The sequence below is a fragment of the Microtus oregoni genome, unplaced genomic scaffold (assembly GCF_018167655.1).
Source record: "Microtus oregoni isolate MIOR12 unplaced genomic scaffold, Mior012 000029F_ref0000214, whole genome shotgun sequence".
Lineage (NCBI taxonomy): Eukaryota > Metazoa > Chordata > Mammalia > Rodentia > Cricetidae > Microtus > Microtus oregoni.
Window position 1 is genome coordinate 22,750,890 of NW_024543088.1, and position 22,825 is coordinate 22,773,714.

Sequence of the window (22,825 nt, forward strand, 5' to 3'; positions counted from 1 at the left end):
AATAGCTGGCTCTTATAGTACCTCCTAATATTTTGAGGAACTGACAAAGTAGATGTGTTCCACTTTCTAAATCCTTTATGTGTAATGTGTGGATGAGTGCATTCTGCTGTATACGGATTGATTCTCTGCTCCCACTTCGGGTTCTTGGAATTGAACTCAAGTCAGCAGACTCGTGTGGCAAGCACCTTTACCTGCCCAGCCATCTCAGCAGCCCACCTTCTCTTGGTAGCATCCTCTGAACCACAGACAGCACTCATTTGGATGAAGTTCTGTTTACTAGGTTTGCTTTCATTGCTTATTTGATGCCATGTCTGAGAAGCTGTGGCTAATCCGTGGTCCATCTCTTTTAATTTGGTCCATCTTGAGTTGGCTCTAGTTTGTGGTGTCAGATTTTAGAACCAAGCTTCGTTCCTTCTGTATAAATACCTAGCTGACCTAACATCATTTGTTGGAGAAATTTGTTTTCCTTTTAAACTATCTATTTCTCAAGCCTGTGGCCGCCTCTTGTGCCCGATCACGGTTGGGCTGCTGTGCCTTGCAGCCCTTGTATGGCATGTTCGCCCATGCTGCTTCCTTTCTACATGCTCTCTGATGCAAGTATTTCGTCTGCTGTGACTCTTGAGGGTCCTGCAACGTACAGTTGTTCTGGTCGAAGCTTTCTGCAGTGATGTCCCTTTCAAGTCTTCATGGTACTGTTACTTTTCCTCTCAGTTGTTTTAATAAAGGTCATTTTATTCCATTTATACATTTTGAAAATATGTCCACTCTTTTGGTATTGAATGGCCTTTCATAAAGTTACATAAGGCTGGCTATATGGCTCAGCAGGTAAAGTGTGTGGGTTAGCAAGACTGGAAGCCTGAGATGGATCCCGAGGTAATGTTCTCCACGTGTTCAGACTCTCTCACACAGACACACACACTAATAATAATTTTTTAATTTAAAAAAGTATATCTTATCTAGTGGACCTTTTTTTTCTTTAATAACTGAAAAGATAACTTTCCTGGTCTGTGAAATGTAAAAATACAGGAACTACTAAATTAGAGAAACCATCTTTTTTACCTGTGAGTGAGATTACAGGTATGTGCCACGCCCAATTTATGCCATGGGAGCAATCAAAACCAGGTTTTATGCACAATAGGTAAAAGTGTTCTACCTAGTGACCTACATCCCCAGCCCCGAGAAATCATCATTTTATGGCTTGAAGAGATGGCTCAGCAGTTGAGAACACTTGCTGCTCTTCCAGGTGACCTGAGTTCAGTTTCCATCACCCATGTAAGGTGGCTCACAGCCTCCTGTAACTCTTGCTCTAGGAGATCTGATGCCCTCTCTTGGATTCTGCAGGCAGGCACCTGAACAAACATAACACACACGTACACACAAATAAATAAAAGTAAATCTTAAAAAAAAATTTAAAGGAACTATTTTTAAAAAAACAAACAAAAAAAAAAACATGGAGTAGGAGGTGGTTTAATTTATAAAGGTGTCTGCTGGCAACCTGAATTTAATTCTCAGGACCCATGTGGTGGGAGGAGAGAACTGACCCTACAAGTTGCCCTCTCGTACCTTCACATGAGTGCCGCGGTACACGTGCCCTCATATGTAAGCAGGCGTTTTTAAAATAATAATGATAACTGAGAGTTGCTGTTTGTTAGTGTGCCGTGTGTGAGCCACTGCGCTGTGTACGTTACACTGCTCATTCCTCTTTTGTCTCCGTGACTGAACAGCCTGAAGCATCGGCCACTGTGTCATCCTCTGTCGGTTCTATAATCAAAACTCCTGGGCAGCCACAAGTGTGTGTGAGCCAGGCCACTATGGGCACTTGCAAGGGCACAGCTCCCTCTGTCAGTGCAGCATCCCTGGTGTCCACACCAAGCTCCATCCCTGGGAAAGCCACAGTGTCAGGTAAGTACCATGATGTTCCTTCTCTTTCTTTCACTAGGCCTCAATGTGTATGGAAAGTATTCATGTTTTCAATTAAATATTATATAATCCAGAAATATTTTCCAAATAGCTACACTTAGTGTGAGGGGGTGAGAGAGTGAGTGGGCAACTTGAAGGAGTTGCTTCTCAGATCATCAGGCTTGGCAGCAGGTGCCCTTACTGTGTAGCCCTGGCTGTCTTGGAACTTGTTATATAGACCAGGTTGGTCCAAACTCAAAGAAATCCTCTTGCCTCTGTTTCCTGATAGGTGGGATTAAAGGTTTGTGCCACCATTCCCATTACTTTTGAGGCACTTCCTTTTCTTTTTTCCTACACTCCGGGTCCTGGCTCAAGAACAGACTTTTCTCTCTAGCTTTGGCCCAAGAAGGTTAAGGAAGCCAGGCCTGCAATGCACACATTCTCTCGCTGAAATAATGAAAAACAAACGCTGAAATAATGAAAAACAAATTGTTGAGGTAATTAATCAAAGAGGATTGCAAGCAGTGACAGCAGGCACTGGATGAGGACAGCGTTGGAATGTTTGGTCAGAAACTTTGTCCTCTTTCTGCTTTTCAGCTGCTTATTGTACAATATTTGGATGAAAATAGGAATTTGAAAACTACAAAGCGACCAGGTCATTGTTGTTTCCAAAGGACCTGTCTCAGCAGTGGCTGCTGTTTGCAGAGTGGGCCTTTGCCTCACTCTGCACCTTTCTGTTAGATTTGCAGAATTTCCTCTGTTCTATTTTATGTGTTTGCAGAATTTTCTGTCCTATTTTTCTTTCTTTTTTTAAATTTATTTTAGGCTAAGGATACTTGAAAAATTATTATATCATATCAGAGTTTATTGTAAAATCTCCATTATCCATTGCCTCCTGTACCCAACTTTTTGTTTTGTTTTTAAAGATAGATCTATTTATTTATTTATTCATTCATTTATTTATTTATTTATTTTGCAGTATTCTGGCATGGAAAGTACCAGATCTCATTACAGATGGTTGTGAGCCACCATGTGGTTGCTGGGAATTGAACTCAGGACCTTTGGAAGAACAGCCTGTGCTCTTAACCTCCAGCCCCCAACTTTTTTTTTTAAAAGGGTGATTGTCCTAGGAACTTCCTTGTGGGAGAAAGTAAGAGTGGCAGAAAGGGCAGGAGCTTGAAGGAAGTCTCTGATTTTTCTTGGCCTTGTCTTCCCAACTACTGTAGGATTGTTGAAGATTCATTCTGGTCAGTCCAATCCCCAGCAGGCTGTCCTGACAATTCCCAGTCAGCTCAAGCCACTAAGCATCAACACCTCCGGTGGCGTGCAGACTGTCCTGATGCCTGTGAATAAAGGTGCGTCCCAGCCTTGTCCTCACACAGCTCCAGCTCGGGAGACTCTCTCTGCCAGGTGCTGATGCCTCTTAGCTTTTAATTTATAGTGTGTGTGGGGGGACTGTGCACGCGCACCCAGGTTATTATGATGCCTGATGGCAACCGTCTATGCCCCCTGAGTGTAAACAGAGATTGAGCCTTTGTTTCCCAGCCACCCAGACCCAAATAATCACACAGCTATATTAATTACAACACTGCTTGCCCAATGGCTTAGGCATATTCCTACCTAGCTCTTACAACTTATATTAACCCCTTTCTATTAATCTGTACATTGTCACGAAGGTGTGACTTACCGGTAAGTCACCTCCATGACTCCAGCTTCTTTCCTCTTCTATCTCTGCTTGGATTTCCCACCTTGCTGTATTCTCCCCTGCTGTAGGCCAAAACAGATTCTTTATTAACCAATGATAATAAAACATATTCACAGTATACAGAGGGGCATCCCACATCACTTGAGCCATCTTGCTGGCCCTAGCTACCAATTTCTAAAGATAAGTAAAAAAGGAACACTTTGAGCATGTGTGAGAGTTGAGGTTATTTGGTTTTTATTTTCTTAGTTTCCTGACATACCCCCATGACCATAGTGGAGAATGTAGCTCAGTTACCCTGCCACTAGCAATTAAAATGAATTGTCTCTCAAGGAAGATGGTGTAGAAAGAATGTAAGAGCCCCAGGTTGGGGAGTAGGGCCATGACACTCTGTCTTCTGACACACCATGGCCATTGCACTCAGGAACTTGTAGTCACTGTGGTTGCCTAGACAGGACTGGGTCTGTCAATGCTCAGTCGTGGATGGGAGAGAGCCTCACAAGCCCAGCCCCTGCACTGGGGGCACCTATTGGCAGACGATGGCTACTGAGAGAGGGGAGTTGTGGCTTCAGTGGTTCAACCACCGGAGAGTTACCGGTGCTCCCGTAGATAGCGTAGATAGCGCCATACCAATGTCTGTGTGCAGTGCTTCCTGGTTAAACTAAGTCTCAAAACAAAAAGACCATAGTGGGAGGGGCTTGCTGGAAGAAAGAGGAGCTGGTAAAGGGATAAGAGAAGGTGGAATGAGTGTGGCTGGAATAATTAATTATGCATGTGTAAAATTGTTGAAGAATAAGTACTAACTTCTGTCACTATTCTGTCTCCTTTCTTTCTGCCTTAGTGGTTCAGTCATTTTCCACCAGCAAATTGCCTACCGTCCTGCCCATTGGTGTCCCAAATCCAGCTGCCCCTAGCTCTGCTCCAATAGCTATTGCAAAAGGTATGTAGTACTGCACAGAGTCTTTGTCCCAACGTTTCATGCACGACTTCCTACTGTAGTCTTAATGTTTTAAATTCAGGCATCTGTCAGTTAGCCACTTGACAGCTATATGACAAATAACTAAATACTTAATGTCATAGACATTGAGGGGCATCGGGCATCATTTTGCCCTCCAGTTTTAACTGGGTTGAGACAAGTTGCACAAATAGCAAACTGCTTGGTAAGTGCAGGACAAGTGATCTGGACAGCGATTACTAACGTACTACAGTTCAGAATGTCTGGTCAGGGCTCCTGGGGTCAGGACTTTGTGGGGCTTTTGTTGTTTTGTTTGTTTGGTCAGTTGGGTTTTCGAGACAGGTTTCTCTGTATCACCCAGACTATTATGGAACTCACTCTGTAGGCCAGGCTGTCCTCAAACTCAAAGAGATAGGCCTGCTTCTGTCTCTCGAGTGCTGGAACTAAATGCGTATACCACTGCCACCACCACCACCACCCTATTGGGGACAGACTTTCATGGGCCTTTATAAACCAGACTTTTTTTTTTTTTAAAGAATAGAGAGCCCTTCATCTGTATAGCAGTCAAGGGCTATGGATTAAGGGAACAGCAGAGACAAGACTTGAAGGGCTTATTTATGGAAATTGACCAGTTTGGGGCAACATAGTTGTGAGGAAGGAGCTTTAGTGGGGAGCAGACTGCACCAGCAGAACATTCCTGGCAGTAAGAATAGATGACTAGAAGGTGGAGTACAGTGGATCAGAGCAAACCTTTATCTATAGCAACTCTAGCAGTGACAGACTCCATATGCTCAGGTCCCATTCCCTCCTGCTATGTGTATGTAATTCTGACACTAATTCTTATGTCAGTCCTTCAGCAGAGCTGTCACATCCTAGAGACTGGGTTTGGAGTTGTATACACTTCCCAAATACAGGAAACAGTGAAGCTGAAATTTGTGCTAGACTGCCTTTCAGGCATTCTGGTTCCCATTGTCTTGGAAGGTGAATTTGTAATTTGCTAAATGCTCCTTCAAAGAAGAGTATAACTGACAGGGACCTAGTTATGGTTTTATTGGTCTGGGTTTGGTTCCTGTAGAGACCATATAAAGCCTCCATCCAGTGTTTATGGATTATCCTGTGTAGGGAAGCATTCGTCTGCCCTTGAGCAAAATATAGCTGTGAAAGCATTGATACCACTCTGCACCAGACTGATTCATTTAATCTCGGACTAGGGCAGAGCATCTTTTGGTTTTGTTTTTTATTACATTAATTGTATGTGTGCATACTGGCATACACACACTATAGGACAGCTTGTAGGGGTCATTTCTGTGCTTCCACAGTGTGAATTCCAGGGGCTAAACTTGGCAGCAAGCGCCTTTGCCCACTGAGCCACTTCACCAGCCCTCTATTTTGATTTTAAGGAAAGTAAAACATGCAGTGAGGTATAGAGATAATAAACATACCATTTGATACCATCCAAGATAAGAAAATTTCTGTGGTCCTTTTTTTGTGTTTTTTTTGTTTGTTTGTTTGTTTTGTTTTGTTTTTTTGAGACAGGGTTTCTCTGTAGCTTTGGAGCCTGTCCTGGAACTAACTCTTTTTTTTTTTTTTTTGAATATTTATTTTATTAATAGTCTGTCTGTGTGTATGTCTGCAGGCCAGAAGAGGGCACCAGACCTCATTATAGATGGTTGTGAGCCACCATGTGGTGGCTGGGAATTGAACTCAGGACCTTTGGAAGAGCAGGCAATGCTCTTAACCACTGAGCTATCTCTCCAGCCCCCTGGAACTAACTCTTATAGGCCAGGCAGGCCTCGAACTCACAAAGATCCACCTGTCTCTGCCTCCCAAGTGTTGGGATTAAAGGCGCACACCACCGTTCGGCCCTTTTTTTTTTTAACCCTTATCCAGTTTCCAGCCTCTGTAGCCAACCAATATTGTAACTTCTGTCACCATAGATTATTTCTAATTTTGAAATTGAGAAAATGAAAGCATACACATTTTTTTGTGCTTGATTTTGTTCATTGCTTTTTAGGTTTGTTCATATTGTTTGTGTAAACCGCCTAGCAGTGGTTTTACATTGAAGGCATATATTGTAGTTTTTTGTTTTCTTCATTGAGAGCATTTGGTGGCTTCCAGCTAGCAATAAATTGTTTGTTTGTTTGTTTGTTTATTATTATTTTTTGGCAATAAATCTTAAAGAACACATTTTCATTTCTGTTGTGTTTCCCTAACCTGAAAATGTTTTGATTGGTTATCAAGTGTGGTGGCCCACACCTGTAATCCCAACATTTATGAGGTAGAAGCAGGAAAACCATGGGGCCAGAGAGATGGTTCAGTGCTTAAGAGTGCTTGTTCTTCCAGAGGACCCAGGTTCAATTCCCCACACCCAGTGCCTTCTTCTGGCCTCTTCAGAAACTTACACATGACTGCACAGACTACTCACAAGCAAAATAGCAATGCACATAAAATCCAAATAAGTAAATGAACAGGCAAAATATCCATATAATAAGATACAAGTGAATGAATGCGTAAATATTAAATAAAGCGAGGGGTTCAGGATCTCCTCAGCTATTTAGCAAGTTTAAGGCCAGCCTGGGGTGCATGATACCTTCATTCAAAAATAAAAAGATTCTAAAAGCTGTGGTTATGTATTTCTCTAATTATTCAAATGACAGATTTGTGAAGTTGGAGCGATGGTTCAGTAGTAAGAGAACATGCTATTCTTGCAGAGGCCTTAGGTTCAAGTCTCAGCACCTACATGGCACTTTAACAGCTGTCTCTGTAAAACTCCAGGACCAGGGGATCCAGTGCCCTCTGCTGGTGTCTGCGGGTACGTGCGTGTGATGCACATGCATGCAGGCAAAACACTCAAACAGAATATTTTTAATTTGTTAAAAGCCAAATTCAAAGGACTGTTCTTTTGGGGGTGGGGTTCAAGACAAGGTTTCTCTGTGGAATAGCCCTGACTATCCTGGAACTCACTCTGTAGACCAGGCTGGCCTTGGTTACAGAGATCCGCCTGCCTCTGCCTCCTGAGTGCTGGGATTAAAGGTGTGTACCACCACCTCCCGCGCCAAGAGACTATTCTTTGAACTTTTTCTTAGGGCCTCTTCCTGTTTCTAGAAGTCTCAGAATGGCTAGGGATTGGGGAACCATGCACTGTTAACTGTGTCATTGCCGACGTCACTCAGTATGAGTCAGTATGCATCAAGAAATCATTTTAATTTATATAATTTCTACATAGTAACCTCAATAATTAAAAAATTAAAGGCAAGACCTGAAGCTATGGCTCAGCAGTTAAGAGCACCTGTTGTTCTAGATAGGACCTGAGTTCAATTCCAAGTACTCAACATGGAAGCACCCAACTATTTCTAATTCCCGTTTTAAGTGATCTACAGTCCCCTTCTGAGGGCACCATGCACATACATGGCATACGTATATGCATGCAGACAAAATGTTCATATATAAGAAATAAATCTTAAAAATAGAATTAAAGGAAACATTTTATATGAGGTATTATAGCTTACTTTGGTGATACCAACATTCAGAAGGCTGAAGCATGAAGTCTGTGGCAAGTTCAAGACTAACCTGAGCTGTATAATTAGATCCTTTCAATAAACCTAAAAGGAGGAGGGGGAGTTCATACATATTAAATGTCAGTTAATGAGGAACAGGAAAGATGGGACAAAAACAATGGTTTGGGGCCATTGTTTGGTGAAGTACTTTACCCCAAGGCTGAGGGACCTGAGTTTGGGCGCCAGAGTCCACACGGTAGAAAGAACTAGTTTTCACAAGTTGTTCTCTGCCCTCCCCATGTGCCCACACACTTACTAGACAAGGTTAGAAGAGTGGGCAGACATAGCACTAGAGAGTTATTAGCTCAGCAGTTAAGAACTCTTACTGTTCTTGCAGAGAACCTAAGTTTGGATCCCAGCACTTGTATCCCTAAATCACAGCGACCTACAGCTTCAGCTCTGGGGGATCTAAGTCCAATGCCCTCTTCTGGCATCACACCCTCACAGTCCTGGCGTACGTACATGCACACACATAAATAAAAGTAATAAAGAGTAAAAATTAGTGTTAGAGTCCAAACACCTAAAATAAAATAGCTAAAGTCAGTGTGGTGATGTACCCCTATAACCTCAGCATTCTGTCTTCCCTCGCGCCCCCCTCCCCCCACCAAGCAGAGGACCAAACCCAGGGCCTCACACAAGTGCTAAATCCCCAACCCCAACCTCAGCATTCTGGAAGCAAAGGCTGGCCTTGACTTTTAGTGAAACAGTAATGAGGTAATTTATTAATCAGGTTTTTCAGTAGCAGAGCAATCTTGAACAAAAACCAGGAAAACTAGGGTAGCAGATATAAATACTAAGGAGCCTTGGCCTTTGGAATAGTTGAAGATTAGACAGAAAGACTCATGGAACAGGATGAATAGCCATGATGCAGTCAGCTGGGGAGGGGTGATCTTTTCTTTGACTGTCATGAGAAGTGGGCCCATGGTGTCTGAAAGCAGGAAAGCTTCTGCCTTACATTAAAGGTAACAGCTAACTTGAGGTAGAATATAAACCTGATTGTGAAAGGTTTAGAAACACTTTTTTTTAATGGAAGAAAATGTGAGACACAAGATGTCGGAAAAATGAAAAATGTTAGACTTTATTATGATAACCTTACTCCATCAGAAAATATTAAAAGAGCAAAAAGTCCAGCAATAGACCATTCAAAGTCAGTGTGAAAAACAACACTTTACAAAAGAGGATGTCCAATAGCACAAAGCCCTAGAATTACTCAGATTTATTAGTTATGAAGGAAATGCAGATTAAAATCCTAGCAACAAAACAGAATCACCAGGAATTCAAGTTTTCACAATACAGAGGCTACTGGGGACCTAAAGTAATGGGAACCTGGGTTAGCCACAGTGGGCTACAAAATGGTAGAATCGCTTTGGAAACCAGCGATCAGTTTTTAAACTAAGAAGTGTTCATCCTGGGTTCTGGGGATCCACTTGAGGGAAAGATTGTAAATGTCTGTCAGGAAACATGGACGACCTGTGTTCTTAATAACTACAGTGATGCTGACTCCACGGGAGCCAGGCTTGTCGAGGAGGACCTGATAGAGACAGGCAAGGCATAGAGTGACTGGGCTGAAAGAAAAACGGGGGTATGACGAGGAAACATTTATCAAATAATGCTTACTGAATACCAGTTACGTGTCAGTGAAAACAGAGAGAGATGACGCTGTTGTGTGAGACTGGACAGGACTGAGTAGGAAAATAGCCAATGTACAAGACAGATTCAGTCTAGGAAGAGAGTGCAGCTGTTAAAAGCAAACACTACTCTTGCAGAGAACCTTAGTTTGGTTCCTAGCACTCACTATGCGTGGCTCATAGCCCCATGTCCCCATAACTGCAGCTGCTGGGGAACCAGTGCCCTCTTCTGATCTCCTCAGGCACCTGCACTCAAGTGCACATACCACACAGACATGCACCTGTGCACTTAAAGTCTGAGAGAGTAAAGGCGGCGAAGCTGTGCAGACACAAGAACCGTGTCAGCATGGTATTTTAAGAAAACTCTAAGGAAAGAAAGGCATATCTCCTGAGACATTAATGTTTATGTCAGTAGAGTTAATACATCTCCTGTCAGGACAGAAGTGTTTTTCAATTTTTCAGTATTTACATAAATATATAAACATGCATGTAGATAAGTATGTAATAAAATATTTTGGGAATGAAACTCAAATATAAAGAATTTATGCTTTATGTGCACCTTAGACATATAACCTGAAGATAATTTCATGTATTTTTAACTAATTTTATATGCATGATAGCCAGGTGTAGTGACTCACATCTGTAACTTGGGAAGTGTTCTGTGAGTTTCAGGCCAGCTGGACCACAGAGGAAAAACTCGAGGCCAACCTGGCTGATAAGACCCTGTCTCAAAATACCCAAAACAGTATAATAGAAATAATTTTGTATACATGAACAGTTTTACCTGTGCAGCTGCATGTTGGCATTTGAGAAACTGTGATTATTGAAGTACTTCAGTTCAGATTGAAGATTCTTGACCTATGGTATTGAAAGCCAGATAAAAATACCTTGAAAATTGCCATGCACAACAGATCTGCCTTTCTCTCTCTGTCTTTGTCTCTGAATACTAGAATAAGACGTCAGGTTGGTAAGCTTGGCTGGAAAGATGACACTAGAATAGACGTATCGTGTGCTAATCTCAGTCCCAGGGCGGAGCTGAGAGCAGTACAGAGCAGTGTGGTGTGGTGGATAGTTGGCTACCCTGAGACCTAAGCTTACAGTTGTCTGTGTGCTGAGGCTGAGAACAGGAGCCATCTGCGTCTCTTGTTATGTCCACACACCTTAGCTGGCAGTGCCCTCAGTTGAGTACAGTTGTTTTGCTGGCACAATTAGCTCCTGGCAGTTCTTTTTGTTGATCTTCCTTTGTAGTGAAGACTGAACCAGAAACCCCTGGGCCAAACTGCCTCTCCCAGGAGGTCCAGACAGCAGTGAAAACTGAAGAGAGCTCTGAACTGGGCACCTACGTCATTAAGTAAGTGTTCTAGTTTCTTCTAAGAGTAAGAGGGCTCTGCTTTTGGTGTCTCTGTGACGCTTTTTCAAAATCATTGTGATAGCTGAGTGTGTGTGGACATAGTGAGTTAGTCCTCTGGGGGTAGGGGCATTGTCTTTCAGGGCTGAAGAGTTTATTTTTTATGTGTATGGGTATTTTGTATGGTTGTATGTCTGTACACTTCTTGTGTACCTGGTATCCAAGGAGGCCAGAAGAAAGTGTCAGATCCCCTGGGACTAGAATTTCAGATAGTTGTGAACCACCCTGTCAGTGCTGGGAGTTGAACGTGGGTCCTAAGGAAAAACAGTCAGTGCTCTTAATTAACCACTGAGCCATCTTTCCAGCCTCCAAAGAGTTTATTTTAGCCAGTGGTATAGCTTAGGGGTAGCACTTGACCAGTAATCATGGAAGCCCCAGGACTCCCTTGAGCTTGCTGATGTACAGCCTCTGTTGAATGGGGATAGCATACCCAAGTGTAATCATTTTGTTCCTGGGTATTCACAAACCCTGCCTGTGCTTCACAGCTGCCTCTGCATAGCCATGTCATCTTGCTTCCTCTAAAAAACCTTCTTCATTAGATTTCTCATTTCCAAATTAGGAACCTCCCTTTGAGTTGCCAGGCACTTCTAGAGACAATAGAAACATTGTGTCTCTTAACATGACAGATGGAGGCATCAATCAATAACCCTAAGACAGGCATTTGTGTAGCAGCAGTCACCTTGCAGAGATTCTTACTCTAATTTTCAAATGTAGATAAATTGTCAAAATCTGTTTGTTCTTAACATTTCTTCTTTAAGTATAAAATGTTTTATAAAGAAGACCTAGAACCTTATATGGTGGTTCACACCCGTAATTCTGACATTGGGCAGGGTTGGGGTGCAGAGATAGGAAGATCAGATACTCAAGATCATCTGCAAATTTGAGCAGCCAGGGCTACATGAGAACCTGTCTTTAAAAACAAAGAAAAGAAAGGAAGCTTTTTGTTAGCAGAGGGAATGGTTGGTGTGTGTGTGTGTGTGTGTGTGTGTGTGTGTGTTCGACAAGCCTATACAATTTAGTGTCATTGTTTACCCTTCTCAGGGTGGACCATTTGGAGACTATCCAGCAGCTCTTGACAGCAGTAGTCAAGAAGATTCCATTAATTACTGCGAAAGGTAAGAGGGTTGTTCTCAACCTGCACGGACATTTTGTTAAACTGTAAAGTACTTGGAATGATGCAGTGATTGTGACTTAGCCACTTGCGGGGGTCTGGGAGTCACAGGATCTTGGTCACATCTGGTTAGACTTGGGTGCAGGCTGTGCTGGCAACGAAACCAAGAGCCCTGTGCGTGCTAAGCAGATGCCTCTTCTCAGCTGCTTTACCCCAACCCCTCCCTTAGACCAGGCAGGTGTTTTAGGTGGGCAGAGTAACAGCTTCCTGGAGTTGAACAAATGTAACATAAAAGAATGTAACACGTCTTTGCATTATTAAACCAATATTCCATAGCATAAACAAATGTAATCATCTTCAACTAATATTTCACAACAATCTCCAATAAGCAAAATTTGTCTAAACCACAGCAATCTTTCTTCTAGGTGAAGATGCCAGCTGTTTTTCTGCCAAGTCTGTGGAGCAGTATTATGGCTGGAACATTGGGAAAAGGAGAGCTGCTGAGGTAAGGCTGTTTGCCGCCTGGATTTTCAGCCCGCCACCAAAAGCCAGGCAGCAAAGCGGGGTCAACATCTGTATGTGCTCCACCTGTAAGGAAAAATGAGACAAATTTGCAATCTATTCTTTAAGGTACTTGATGGTGGATATATTTTTCAATCACAGATGTCATTCTCTGGATCTCAGATACCTTTGAAAAGGCGTACTCTCCTGTACCAGAGGAAGTATCTCAGGCTGAGATGTATATATTCTGGAGTTGGAGAGGTGGTTCAGCAGCAAAATGGCTGCTCTCACGGAGGACTTGGGTTCATTTCCCAGTGTCCTTCTCTAGCTCACAGTGGTCTGTAACCCCATTTCCAAGAGACCAGTCTCCTCTAGACTTCAGACATTAGGCATGCAAGTGGCACACACGTGCACATAAAATTAAATTTTCTAAACTTGTAAATTTTAAAATAATAATAAATCCAGATTTTTATGGAGTACTTACAACAGTGTTGCCAGATGCAGTTGAATCATGAGAAAAGACGGGACAGTGTATGCGAGAGTAGCGTCATTGTGGTTGGCCTGGAGAGAATAAAAAGTTAGCTCATGACTCAATAAGAAGTTGTAAATAGAAACCTAGGAGCTTCTATTTTATTTTGTAAACATTAAGACCAGTGGAGATTCTTTGTATTACATTTAAAGTTTCATTGTGTGTGTGCGTTTGCATACACATACACGCCACTGCACCCTGCTGAAGGCTAGGGGACAGGTGGAATAGTTGTCTTCTGCTCTTCGGGTTCTGGGGACCAAGTTGGGCTCAGCTGACTTGGCAGACATCTTTCCTGAGCATCTTACTGGTCCGCAGAGAAGCTCTTCTGTATGTTCTCCTTTTGCTGGTATAGAGTGATAGAATCTGACGTTTTATTGCTTAGTTTATTTTAGTGCATAGCAATTGATTTTAAAATTTAATGATTTAATTTTGGTTCAAAACCTTTTTAAGTGGCAAAGAGCAATGACAGTACGAAAAGTGTTACAAGAAATACTGGAGAAGAATCCAAGATTCCACCACCTGACACCCCTAAAAACCAAGCACATTGCTCACTGGTGCCGCTGCCACGGTTACACTCCACCAGACCCTGAGAGCCTGCGCCATGATGGGGACTCCATTGAAGATGTGCTGACCCAAATTGACAGTGAGCCAGGTAGGCCTTAGTAGGCTGCTTCGGTGCTTGCCCCCCTTCAGTTAGGGGCGCAGGGAAGCTGCTGTAGATGGAAGACCGTTTTTCTTACCATGACACCCCAGACGACATGGCCCTTCAGAAATGTTTATACCCAAGTGTTACAAGCGTTTCCAGCCAGGAATGTTTACTTCGTGCCGTCTGGTAGTCATGCACTGCTCCCACGAGTCTCCTCCTCAGCATTACTCTAAAGATTCCTAACTTACGCTCTCCCTCAGATAGAAGTGACTTCCCTTTCTTTGTGACCTTAGAGAACCCCTAAAAGGCAAGTCTGCCTTTTCCCACGAAGAAAGGCCAGTATCTTGGGTGTTTTTGAACTCCAGGCTAGGGTTTTGGAGGCACGTGAGAATAATCAACAGTAGGAAAGAAACAATATATATACTGCTACAGTTTGTATCAGTATATATACATATATATGGTGTATATGTTATGTAATACACATGTATATAAACTGTATATATAGTAAAGAAGCAGTATATATACTGCTACAGTTTGTAACCATATACATACACATATGTGGTATATATGTTATGTAATACACATGTATATAAACTGTATATATAGTAAAGAAACAGACAACTGCTGAAGGATAACGTTAGGATCAGAGCAGCGTCTGATTGTGCCTTAAAGAATAAATTCAGCCAAGTCCCCTATCCATCTGAGGGAACCTGGAGACAAGTCCCTACCTCATCTACATAAGTTTTGCTCTCTGCAGAAAACTTCCTGGGTGCCTGGTGCTCAATGGTCATTTGTCTCATCTGCTATGGCATGTAGTGTCTGTGCTGAGAGAGTCTGTCAGCTTCTAGATCTGTGGCCTTGGTGAGCAGAGACTACATGGTAACCCAAGTTTTATGGTACATCACCAACACTTGTAGTCAGTAAACCAGGGAGCCAGGAGCTGTTGAGCCACCACCATTGTACCTGGCCTGCACCTCACATCCTCTGTCGTATGTGTGTACCTGACTTTATTGTCCTGATACTCCTGGTACACAGCCTATTGAAGGCTGTGCACATTACCCTGTCAACAGCACTTCCCTCAGAGCAGGGAGACAGGGATGATTTAAGCCAGAATTCTCAGATAGTCCAGGCTGGCCCTGAACTTACTGTGTAGCTAAGATGAATTTGTACTTCTGATCCTCCTGCCTCTTCCTCCCCAAGCTCTGGGTTTATAGCATGTGCCACCACACTCAGTGCAGTGCTGGTAATCAAACTCGGGACTTCCTAATCCCAAGATCTCCTGCATGCCAGGCTGGCGCTCTAACCAACTGAGCCACATCCCCAGCCTGAATAGGAATGACTTTATGTTCTTCACTGCACATTTCTACATTTTCCAGATTTTAATAAATGGTTCAGGAAGAGGGCAGTGGGGTGAATTATGTACTGTCTTTGCCTCACTGGCAGATAGAGTTCATTTAGAATAGGATGACTGTCTGCACGTCTACTTCATGAGGCTCTGGTTCTCATGAGAGAGCTATAGAAGCTGAACTGGACAAGATTAGCTGCCAGCAGACTCCACGCTCCTCAGACTGCTTCCTCTCCTGTAGAGTGCCTGTCGTCCTTCTCTACTGCCGACGACCTCTGCCGGAAGCTGGAGGATCTGCAGCAGTTTCAGAAAAGGGAGCCTGAGAACGAGGAAGAAGTGGACATCCTCAGCCTCTCAGAGCCGTTGAAGACGACCATTAAAAAGGAGCAGGAAGAAAAGCAGGAAGAAATGAGATTCTACCTACCGCCAACTCCAGGCTCGGGATTTGTTGGTGACATTGCACAGAAGGTAGGACGCTAAGACTGGAGCTGTCCAATCATGGGCCAGGTGCAGAGTCCAGACTCTTTGTGATCGGCTCCTGCCCATAACTTAGGTGTACTCCCACTTTCTCATATTGGAGCCTTCTGTGAGAGCTGTAAGTGCATGGGAAAGGTTGTGTGTTGAACATGGCTGCAAAGCCAAGGGCTAGACACGGGCTTTGTCCTGGGTTCTTTGCTCCTCTGCCTCAGGAGAAGCGTTTCTCCTTCACAAGGTATATCACATTGCAGTTCCTACTTGAGGGAAGTCTCCTCCCAGCTTGCTGCAGTTGCAGGGCACACCCTTGTTACCATGGCATCTAGCAGCTTTTAATTATTGCTGGCACCATTTTGAGTTCTTCAGAGACTCCAATCGTGTTCCACGATCAGAGCTTTGGGGTGAAAACATGATTCCATGTTATCACTCGGGAAGAGGTCTGCTAATGTTGATGGAACACATGACTTTCCTCCGCTCTTCCAGATTGGGATCACCCTGCAGCCCGTGGCACTGCACAGGAACATGTACGCATCCGTGGTAGAGGACATGATCTTAAAGGTGGGTGCCTGCTGCCGGCAGAGGGACTTGAACTGTGACCGAGGCGGACCAGGTTAGATTCTAGGCCCAAGGGGAGCAGAGAAGACAGCTTTTAAGTCCCTTGTCATTTAGGTTTTAAGTTTCTTTTCTGTTGAGTAAACGAAGTCATGTCCCTCTAAGAGCTGAGGTTTGTTGTTGTGTTGAGGGTGGACCCCAGGTCTCATGCTTGCCAGGCAGCTGGTCTTCCCCAGAGTCCCCGAGCTCCAGCGACTGGAGAGATGTCTCAGAAGTTAAGAGGACTGGCTGCTCTTCCAGAGATCCTGAGTTCAATTCCCAGCAACCACATGGGAATGCTCATAACCATCTATAATGGGATCTGATGCCCTCTTCTGGCATAAAGTTGTATATGCAGATAAAGCACTATATACATAAAATAGATTTTTTTTTAAATGACTAAGAAGTATCCTATTATGAGAAGTATCTTTGTTCTTACCATTTTAGAGAGGGCAAAAAAAACAGAGCCTTAGGTTTTCCCTGTCTGACAACAGAGAAGCAGCCACAACTGTCTGTCTGTAAAGGGTTAGAAAAGCAGCAGCTCCTTCGCCTGCCTGGTCCTCACCTCAGCAGTTCTTCTCCATTCTGCATCCCCCGCAGAAGGAGGCTTCGGTAGCAGCCCTCACTCAACACTCTTTTTTTCCTTAGAAAACCATGTCTGGTTAATGAAAACCACTTCATCCAGTTTATAATTTCTCTACATCATGGCCTCTAAACAAAAATTCAGTTTTTCCTGAGACCTTTGTAATATTTAATTGACAGTTATTTCAAAGGTTTTCGTAAAAGATGAGGTCGATTGCATCTTCTCCACTAGCAAGCAGGTGACTATTTTGTCAATACCAGTCTTCTGTTGTAGGCCACGGAGCAGCTGGTGAGTGACATCCTGAGACAGGCACTGGCAGTTGGATACCAGACGGCATCTCCCAACAGGTACTATTGTGCAGCTCATAGCACAGGCTTTGCAGTTCAGTTACTCTTGAAGATGTTCTGTCTGAAATATAGGAGGAGATGGAGTTGCTGTGCTTGGGACACTAGAAGCAGACCCAGGGTCCATCCTGTGGTTTTGAGAGAGCCTCTGTAGAAAGCCTAGCTATGCCCTCCCACACCCAGGTCTGTAGTGTCACAGGGTAGAGCCGGCAGCAGCTTCTTCCATTAGAGACAGGAGCCTCTCAACGGGAGACTTGAGGGTCGAGTTTGATAAATATTACCTAAGGTTTTTGTCATTGCAGACACATTATTCCTCTCAGAAACTGGGAAGCCAGGCTCCGAAAGGGAGTCATCTCCAGTGTCCCAGATCACAGGGCCCACATTTAGACTATCTCACTGGCTGGGGACCCTTGAGCTCACTGCCACTTCTTTTCTGATACATTCTGAGTGGAATGCAGAGTTCCCGGGCCTTAAAAGAGCAATAGTCCACGTCCTCTTTTCCTTCCTGTTCCACTGAAGGCTGTCATAAAATCCTGACAGGTATTGCAGTACCTGAGGATACTAGGTCAGAAATACGGAGACAACATAAAGGTCTTGAATTTTTTTTTTTTTTTTAAAGAAGTGGGGATAAACATTTTCAGGCCTGCTCTCTGTTGCCTTGCTTGTGAATTAGGAGGAGCCATGCTCTTTTCCTCCATGTTCCTGACTGGAGATGTGGCACCCTCGGTAGTTTGAATGAGAGCCTGTAACCTCACATTGGCTGGCCAGGACTCACCTCCTGTCTTCTAAGATGAGAGAGATAGCCCATATCTTCATGCTGTTTGGAAGCAAAAGAGTCTGCTAAGACTTAGAAACACTTAGAAGACGACTTAGAAACATTTTCTTCTACTGTCTCTTTTCTCTGTCGGCTAATCATTGAGCCAACATGAAGTTGTTGTTCCTGTAACCGGTGGTAAGATTTGAACCCTGGGTAGGACTGTAATTACAGTTATATCTTTGATCAGAAAGGAGAAGAATTCATAAAACGTGGGAGAGAGCATGGCCTTTGTCGTCACATCCTGCTATGAAGAATGGTCCTTTTAGTGAATTAACTGACTAAATGATGATTGAATGCATTTGACACATTATACCTAATTATACTTTTGGGTCTTTTGGACTAGGGTTCCCAAAGAAATCACAGTGAGTAATATTCACCAGGCCATTTGCAACATTCCTTTTCTGGATTTTCTTACAAACAAACACATGGGAAGACTGAACGAGGATCAGTGAATACAGTGAAGGTGGTCCCCGAAAAGCAGGATGGGGAGCTGTGTCTGAAGTATGAAGACTGTGGTGACGCTTGTGTTTGGGGAAAGGTGGTTTTCTGTGCGGTAGAAGGCCATGGCTACCATACCATTCCTTCTGTGTAACTGCGTGTATCACAAGGGCATTGAGTCCCGGGTGCAGCCCTTTCAAGACTGAGTTGTTTCCCAATTCTGGAGGGAAACTGAATGGACACAGCTTTGTCAGCTTGTATTTCTTAGTGTGAGACAAGGTGCTCCCTCTTTGGTGTGTGCTTGGGTTCACATGGGGCCCGCTTCCCAGAAGGCGGAGATAAATCTGACGCTGGCCTAGGGTACTGTAATGAAGAACAGCAAGGATGTACCTTCTCCTACCTTGGCTGCACTCCTGGCCAGTGTGAGTCAGCTACAGAAGGGGTAATATGCCATGTGGAAAGTCAGAGACCAAGGCGGCTTCAGACTGAGATTTTCTCATGGAACCCCAATGCCAGTGCTTCTGTGACAGCCAGTGTCAAAGCACTGTTGAGAATCCCAGCAGAGATCAGAAGGCATCAAGCCTGTGCTCATGAAACCCAGGAAACTATCACTGTTGGTGTAAGCATCATCTACAGAGTCCGGCACTTGGCCTGTGGTAATATGAGCACTGGGTCCTCATATCCATGATGGCTGCAGAAGCTTTTCCTGCTGCCTCATGTCTAGGGGCTAGGGAGGCAGCCTCAGGGCAAACCTTCCTGGGATTGTCCCCTTGGTGGACCTAGGGTCCTGTCCTTCTCTGCCAAAGAGTTATCCAGATGAAAAGGGTTCAAACACCTGTGAGTGCCTTACCGTGGGCAAGAACTGCTCTAACCCAGTGTGCCAGTACTAGAGTCGCTCTGTGAGGGACAGATTGGAGGCTGGTATATCAGCACAGTCTGCAGACCCTAGGGCCTCTCCAGTCCTATTCACTCTTGTGGGGGCAAAGGAAAGACCTTAGTTCCAGTTGGAAACATTCTCTTACTCTGCTCAAAGCAAACTTGAAAGGTCTGAGTCAAAGTCAAAGACACTTAGGTAAGCAACAGAAAATCTGTTCTCCCAGGTCCCGTAGATTGGTGTGTGAGTCAGGAAACAGCGGGAAGGTAGCTGGATAAAATATGACTGAGAGCTACAGGTACAGAAGGGATCTTTCCAGCAGGAATAGGACAAGCATGGCTTAACAGAATAGTTGGTATATAAGCCTTAAGAATTTGGTCTGGAGACCACCCAGCAGATTAATAGGCCCACACACAGATTTCTTTAGAAGTGGATGGAGACCTACGTGGTAGGTTATTCAGATGAGAGCAGATTCATTTGTTGTGATGAAAACCTAAAGAATTTGCTTTTTGCTAAAGAAATATCAAATGATTTAAGAGTCTCTGTGTATGTTAATGTTTCAAGTGTTTTTCTATTATAATATGTAACATAATTGTGTATCATTTTGTCTACAATAAAACTTTTAGTATTTGTGATGTTTTCTGAGCTGGAAGCGCAATACTTGGAGGGCTCATTGGGATGTGGCCATGGTATGGATCTTTGTGAATTTAAACTACTATCTCCTTCCTTCAAAAAAGTTCTGCAACCATGTAATATAAAAGGATCACAGATACATTTAGGTCACATACAAAACAGAAGACACTTTGCTTGGTGACCATGGACATAATTATTTCATACAAGCAATTTAAGGAAGATTCATAAATGGGTTCAATTTCACACACACACACAAAAAAAAAAACAGCAGAGACAGTCAAATAAATAAACTGGTTTATCTGCTGAGTTAAAGTTGGTCTGTGCTGAGGCCTGAAAGCCACTCCTGTGATAGTCCTTTTGTTGTCATCTGGTATTGTGGCTTTTAAAGAATTGCGGAAAGGTGAAGACACTACAAAACTAAAGGCTCTGGTCTGTGGCTTTTGAAGAGAATTTCTACAAGGAGGCTTAGGAATACAGTCCACAGAGGTAGCCTGCTGGGAAGCAACTTCACAGAGAGCCAGTGAAAACGCAGAACCCCAGAGACTAAGGTTAGCTGGGGCATAGGTCAGGGTGGGTGCTGACAGCCCTTCCCTGGGTCTCAGGTGAGTGGCATATTCCATCCAACAGAAGCCTGGAATCTTGGAGTTCTGTCCCGTACAGCATAGTGAGGGAAGACTTCAGCATGTGAAGGAACTCTGAGGACTTTGGGTTTAGTCGGCCTCATAATGTCCAGACAGCTGATTGGGGCAGCTTTCAAATTGGTCACTGTGGTTATGGGATAATTAATATTGAACACTCTTTGCTTAAATTAACAGATTAAACTGCTCTTTATTTTTCAAAAACTTACAGGATATAAAAATCATTAAATTTTATAGTAATTTTAGGTATGATAAAGTATTTTTAAAAATTAGGACTGGAGAGGTGGCTCAGTTGATGAAGTGTGTGCAGTACCTGAGTTCAATCACTAGAACCCACATAGAAAAGGAGGCATGGTGGTGCACACTTAGAATCTCAATGCTAGAGAGACAGAGAGGCAGATCCCTTGAGGCCTGCTATAGACCCAGCCTAGCTTATTTGGTGACCTCGAGACTAATGAGAAAAGGGAAAGATACCTGAAAAACACTTTGGGTGTCCTGTTCTCTACATGTGTACCCTGCACATAGAGGAACACACATGCATCCATACATTCTGGAATATATATGTACCTGCATATACAGGAACACATACATACCTGCACAGAGTGAAACACACACATATGTATCCACACATACTGGAACACACTTGTCAGAGATGATCCCTGCTGATCCTCCAGTGCATCTCGCTGGTCTTTGTGCACATTGTGTGTATGAGATGGACTCGGGACTAAGAGAACATGACTGATACTGGTCTTAGTTGCTTCTTGGGTTGCCCATGGAGCTTTGTGTTTTAATTCCCATCTGGAATGAGGAGGGCTGGTGGGCAGAGCTATGTGGCACATTGCTGAGGTTCTAAACAACCTGTGACCTAGCAGAGGTCAGCCTCACTCCATTGCCACTGCAGTGCTACAGTGTCAGGAAGGGACAAGTGTGTTTTGTGCTTGCCAAATGCAGCAGGGCTGTGCATTTCACACCAAGAGAATGAATGCATGGAGTGGGGGCCGGGGGGGGGGGGCGGTTGCTGGGCGTGGCGTATGGTCACTGGTAGAGTACAGCCAGAGGCTCTTAGTTGGGACCAAGAAGCACCTGGAAGAGAGTTAAGCAGGAAAGGACAATTCAGGACCTATGCTTGGCTGACTTGACTGTGCTAAGAATTGGATATTTCTAGCAAGCCAGGCAAGGTGTAGGCAGTAGCAACCTCACTTTCAGATGCAGAAATGGAAGCTCCCGTTGTCCCAGCTAGTGCGGAAGCAGCAGTGGCACAGATGGTCCCTTTTCCCACTTAAGGGTGCAAGAGCTGAAGTGGGATGAAGGTTTGTGCAACACGGGTCAGCTACAGCCTCAGAAGAAGGGCTTGGAGTTTCTAATTGTCAGGGATATTAGCATAGTCACACTACATTAAAGTCATTATTGAGAGACCAGATGATTGGGGAAAATATACTTGAGTTTATAACTTAAGCCCAGCACATTTTTGCATTTTAGTAAACTGTTAATCTGCTCAGTGCCTACATTTAGCTACCCAGCAGGCAGTCTCTTCCCTCTCGGGTACACTGAGCCTGCAAACTGACAAATCGAGAGTAATGGGACCTTTGGTATATGCGTATGGTTTCAATTTTCCCTTCAGAATGACTCAGCATTTCCTGGGCTGGCAAGAGGGAGGCAGGGGATGCTGTGTGGGAGGCCTGAGCTGCCGCCCCTGCCTTGGCTTTGAAGGGAACCCTTACAGTTCTTACCAAACACTGCCAAGCCTTTGAGACATCGTCTTTTTCTAGTGTTCGAGAGATGGTTGTGCAAAGGCGACTGGGCTTGTTCCACACAGCCATTCTGACTGAAACCTATGAAGACGAATTTTCCAAAGGCAGAAGGAGTTCCCCACAATGGGGTAGTGAGTACCTAACCAGAGTTGAGGAGTCAGCAGGGGAGGGTCAAGGTGCCTGTAGGGGATGCTCTCCAGACATGCTCCCAGCTCCTCACAGATGTGCATGGTAGTCCCTTCTAGTCCTTGAGTTGAGGGGAGACAGATGAAATTAGTAGGACAGGGCTCAGCCTCTAGAAATACAGGGCGAATGCCATTCATGCTTTCCACATTTCACTCATCCTGGAAACATGATCATCTTGGCTATAAAAAATTACATCTGAAAAGTGAAAACATGTA

At 43.9% G+C, this 22,825-nt stretch overlaps 1 protein-coding gene across 4 annotated transcripts in view; it reads left to right on the forward strand.

Annotated features, from left to right (window-relative positions):
• The window catches only part of Yeats2 (YEATS domain containing 2), a 92,487-nt gene extending 72,459 nt beyond the window's left edge, over nucleotides 1–20,028 (forward strand). For all 4 annotated transcript variants that reach the window (XM_041678095.1, XM_041678097.1, XM_041678098.1 and 1 more), the window contains 11 exons: nucleotides 1,725–1,902; nucleotides 3,126–3,254; nucleotides 4,443–4,541; nucleotides 10,990–11,092; nucleotides 12,191–12,264; nucleotides 12,686–12,765; nucleotides 13,741–13,942; nucleotides 15,523–15,749; nucleotides 16,239–16,313; nucleotides 17,203–17,276; nucleotides 18,434–20,028. In XM_041678095.1, coding sequence (XP_041534029.1) covers nucleotides 1,725–1,902; nucleotides 3,126–3,254; nucleotides 4,443–4,541; nucleotides 10,990–11,092; nucleotides 12,191–12,264; nucleotides 12,686–12,765; nucleotides 13,741–13,942; nucleotides 15,523–15,749; nucleotides 16,239–16,313; nucleotides 17,203–17,276; nucleotides 18,434–18,542 — 1,350 coding nt within the window. In that variant the 3' untranslated portion in view covers nucleotides 18,543–20,028. The remainder of the gene's footprint in view (nucleotides 1–1,724; nucleotides 1,903–3,125; nucleotides 3,255–4,442; nucleotides 4,542–10,989; nucleotides 11,093–12,190; nucleotides 12,265–12,685; nucleotides 12,766–13,740; nucleotides 13,943–15,522; nucleotides 15,750–16,238; nucleotides 16,314–17,202; nucleotides 17,277–18,433) is intronic.
• Nucleotides 20,029–22,825: the final 2,797 nt, after the last annotated feature.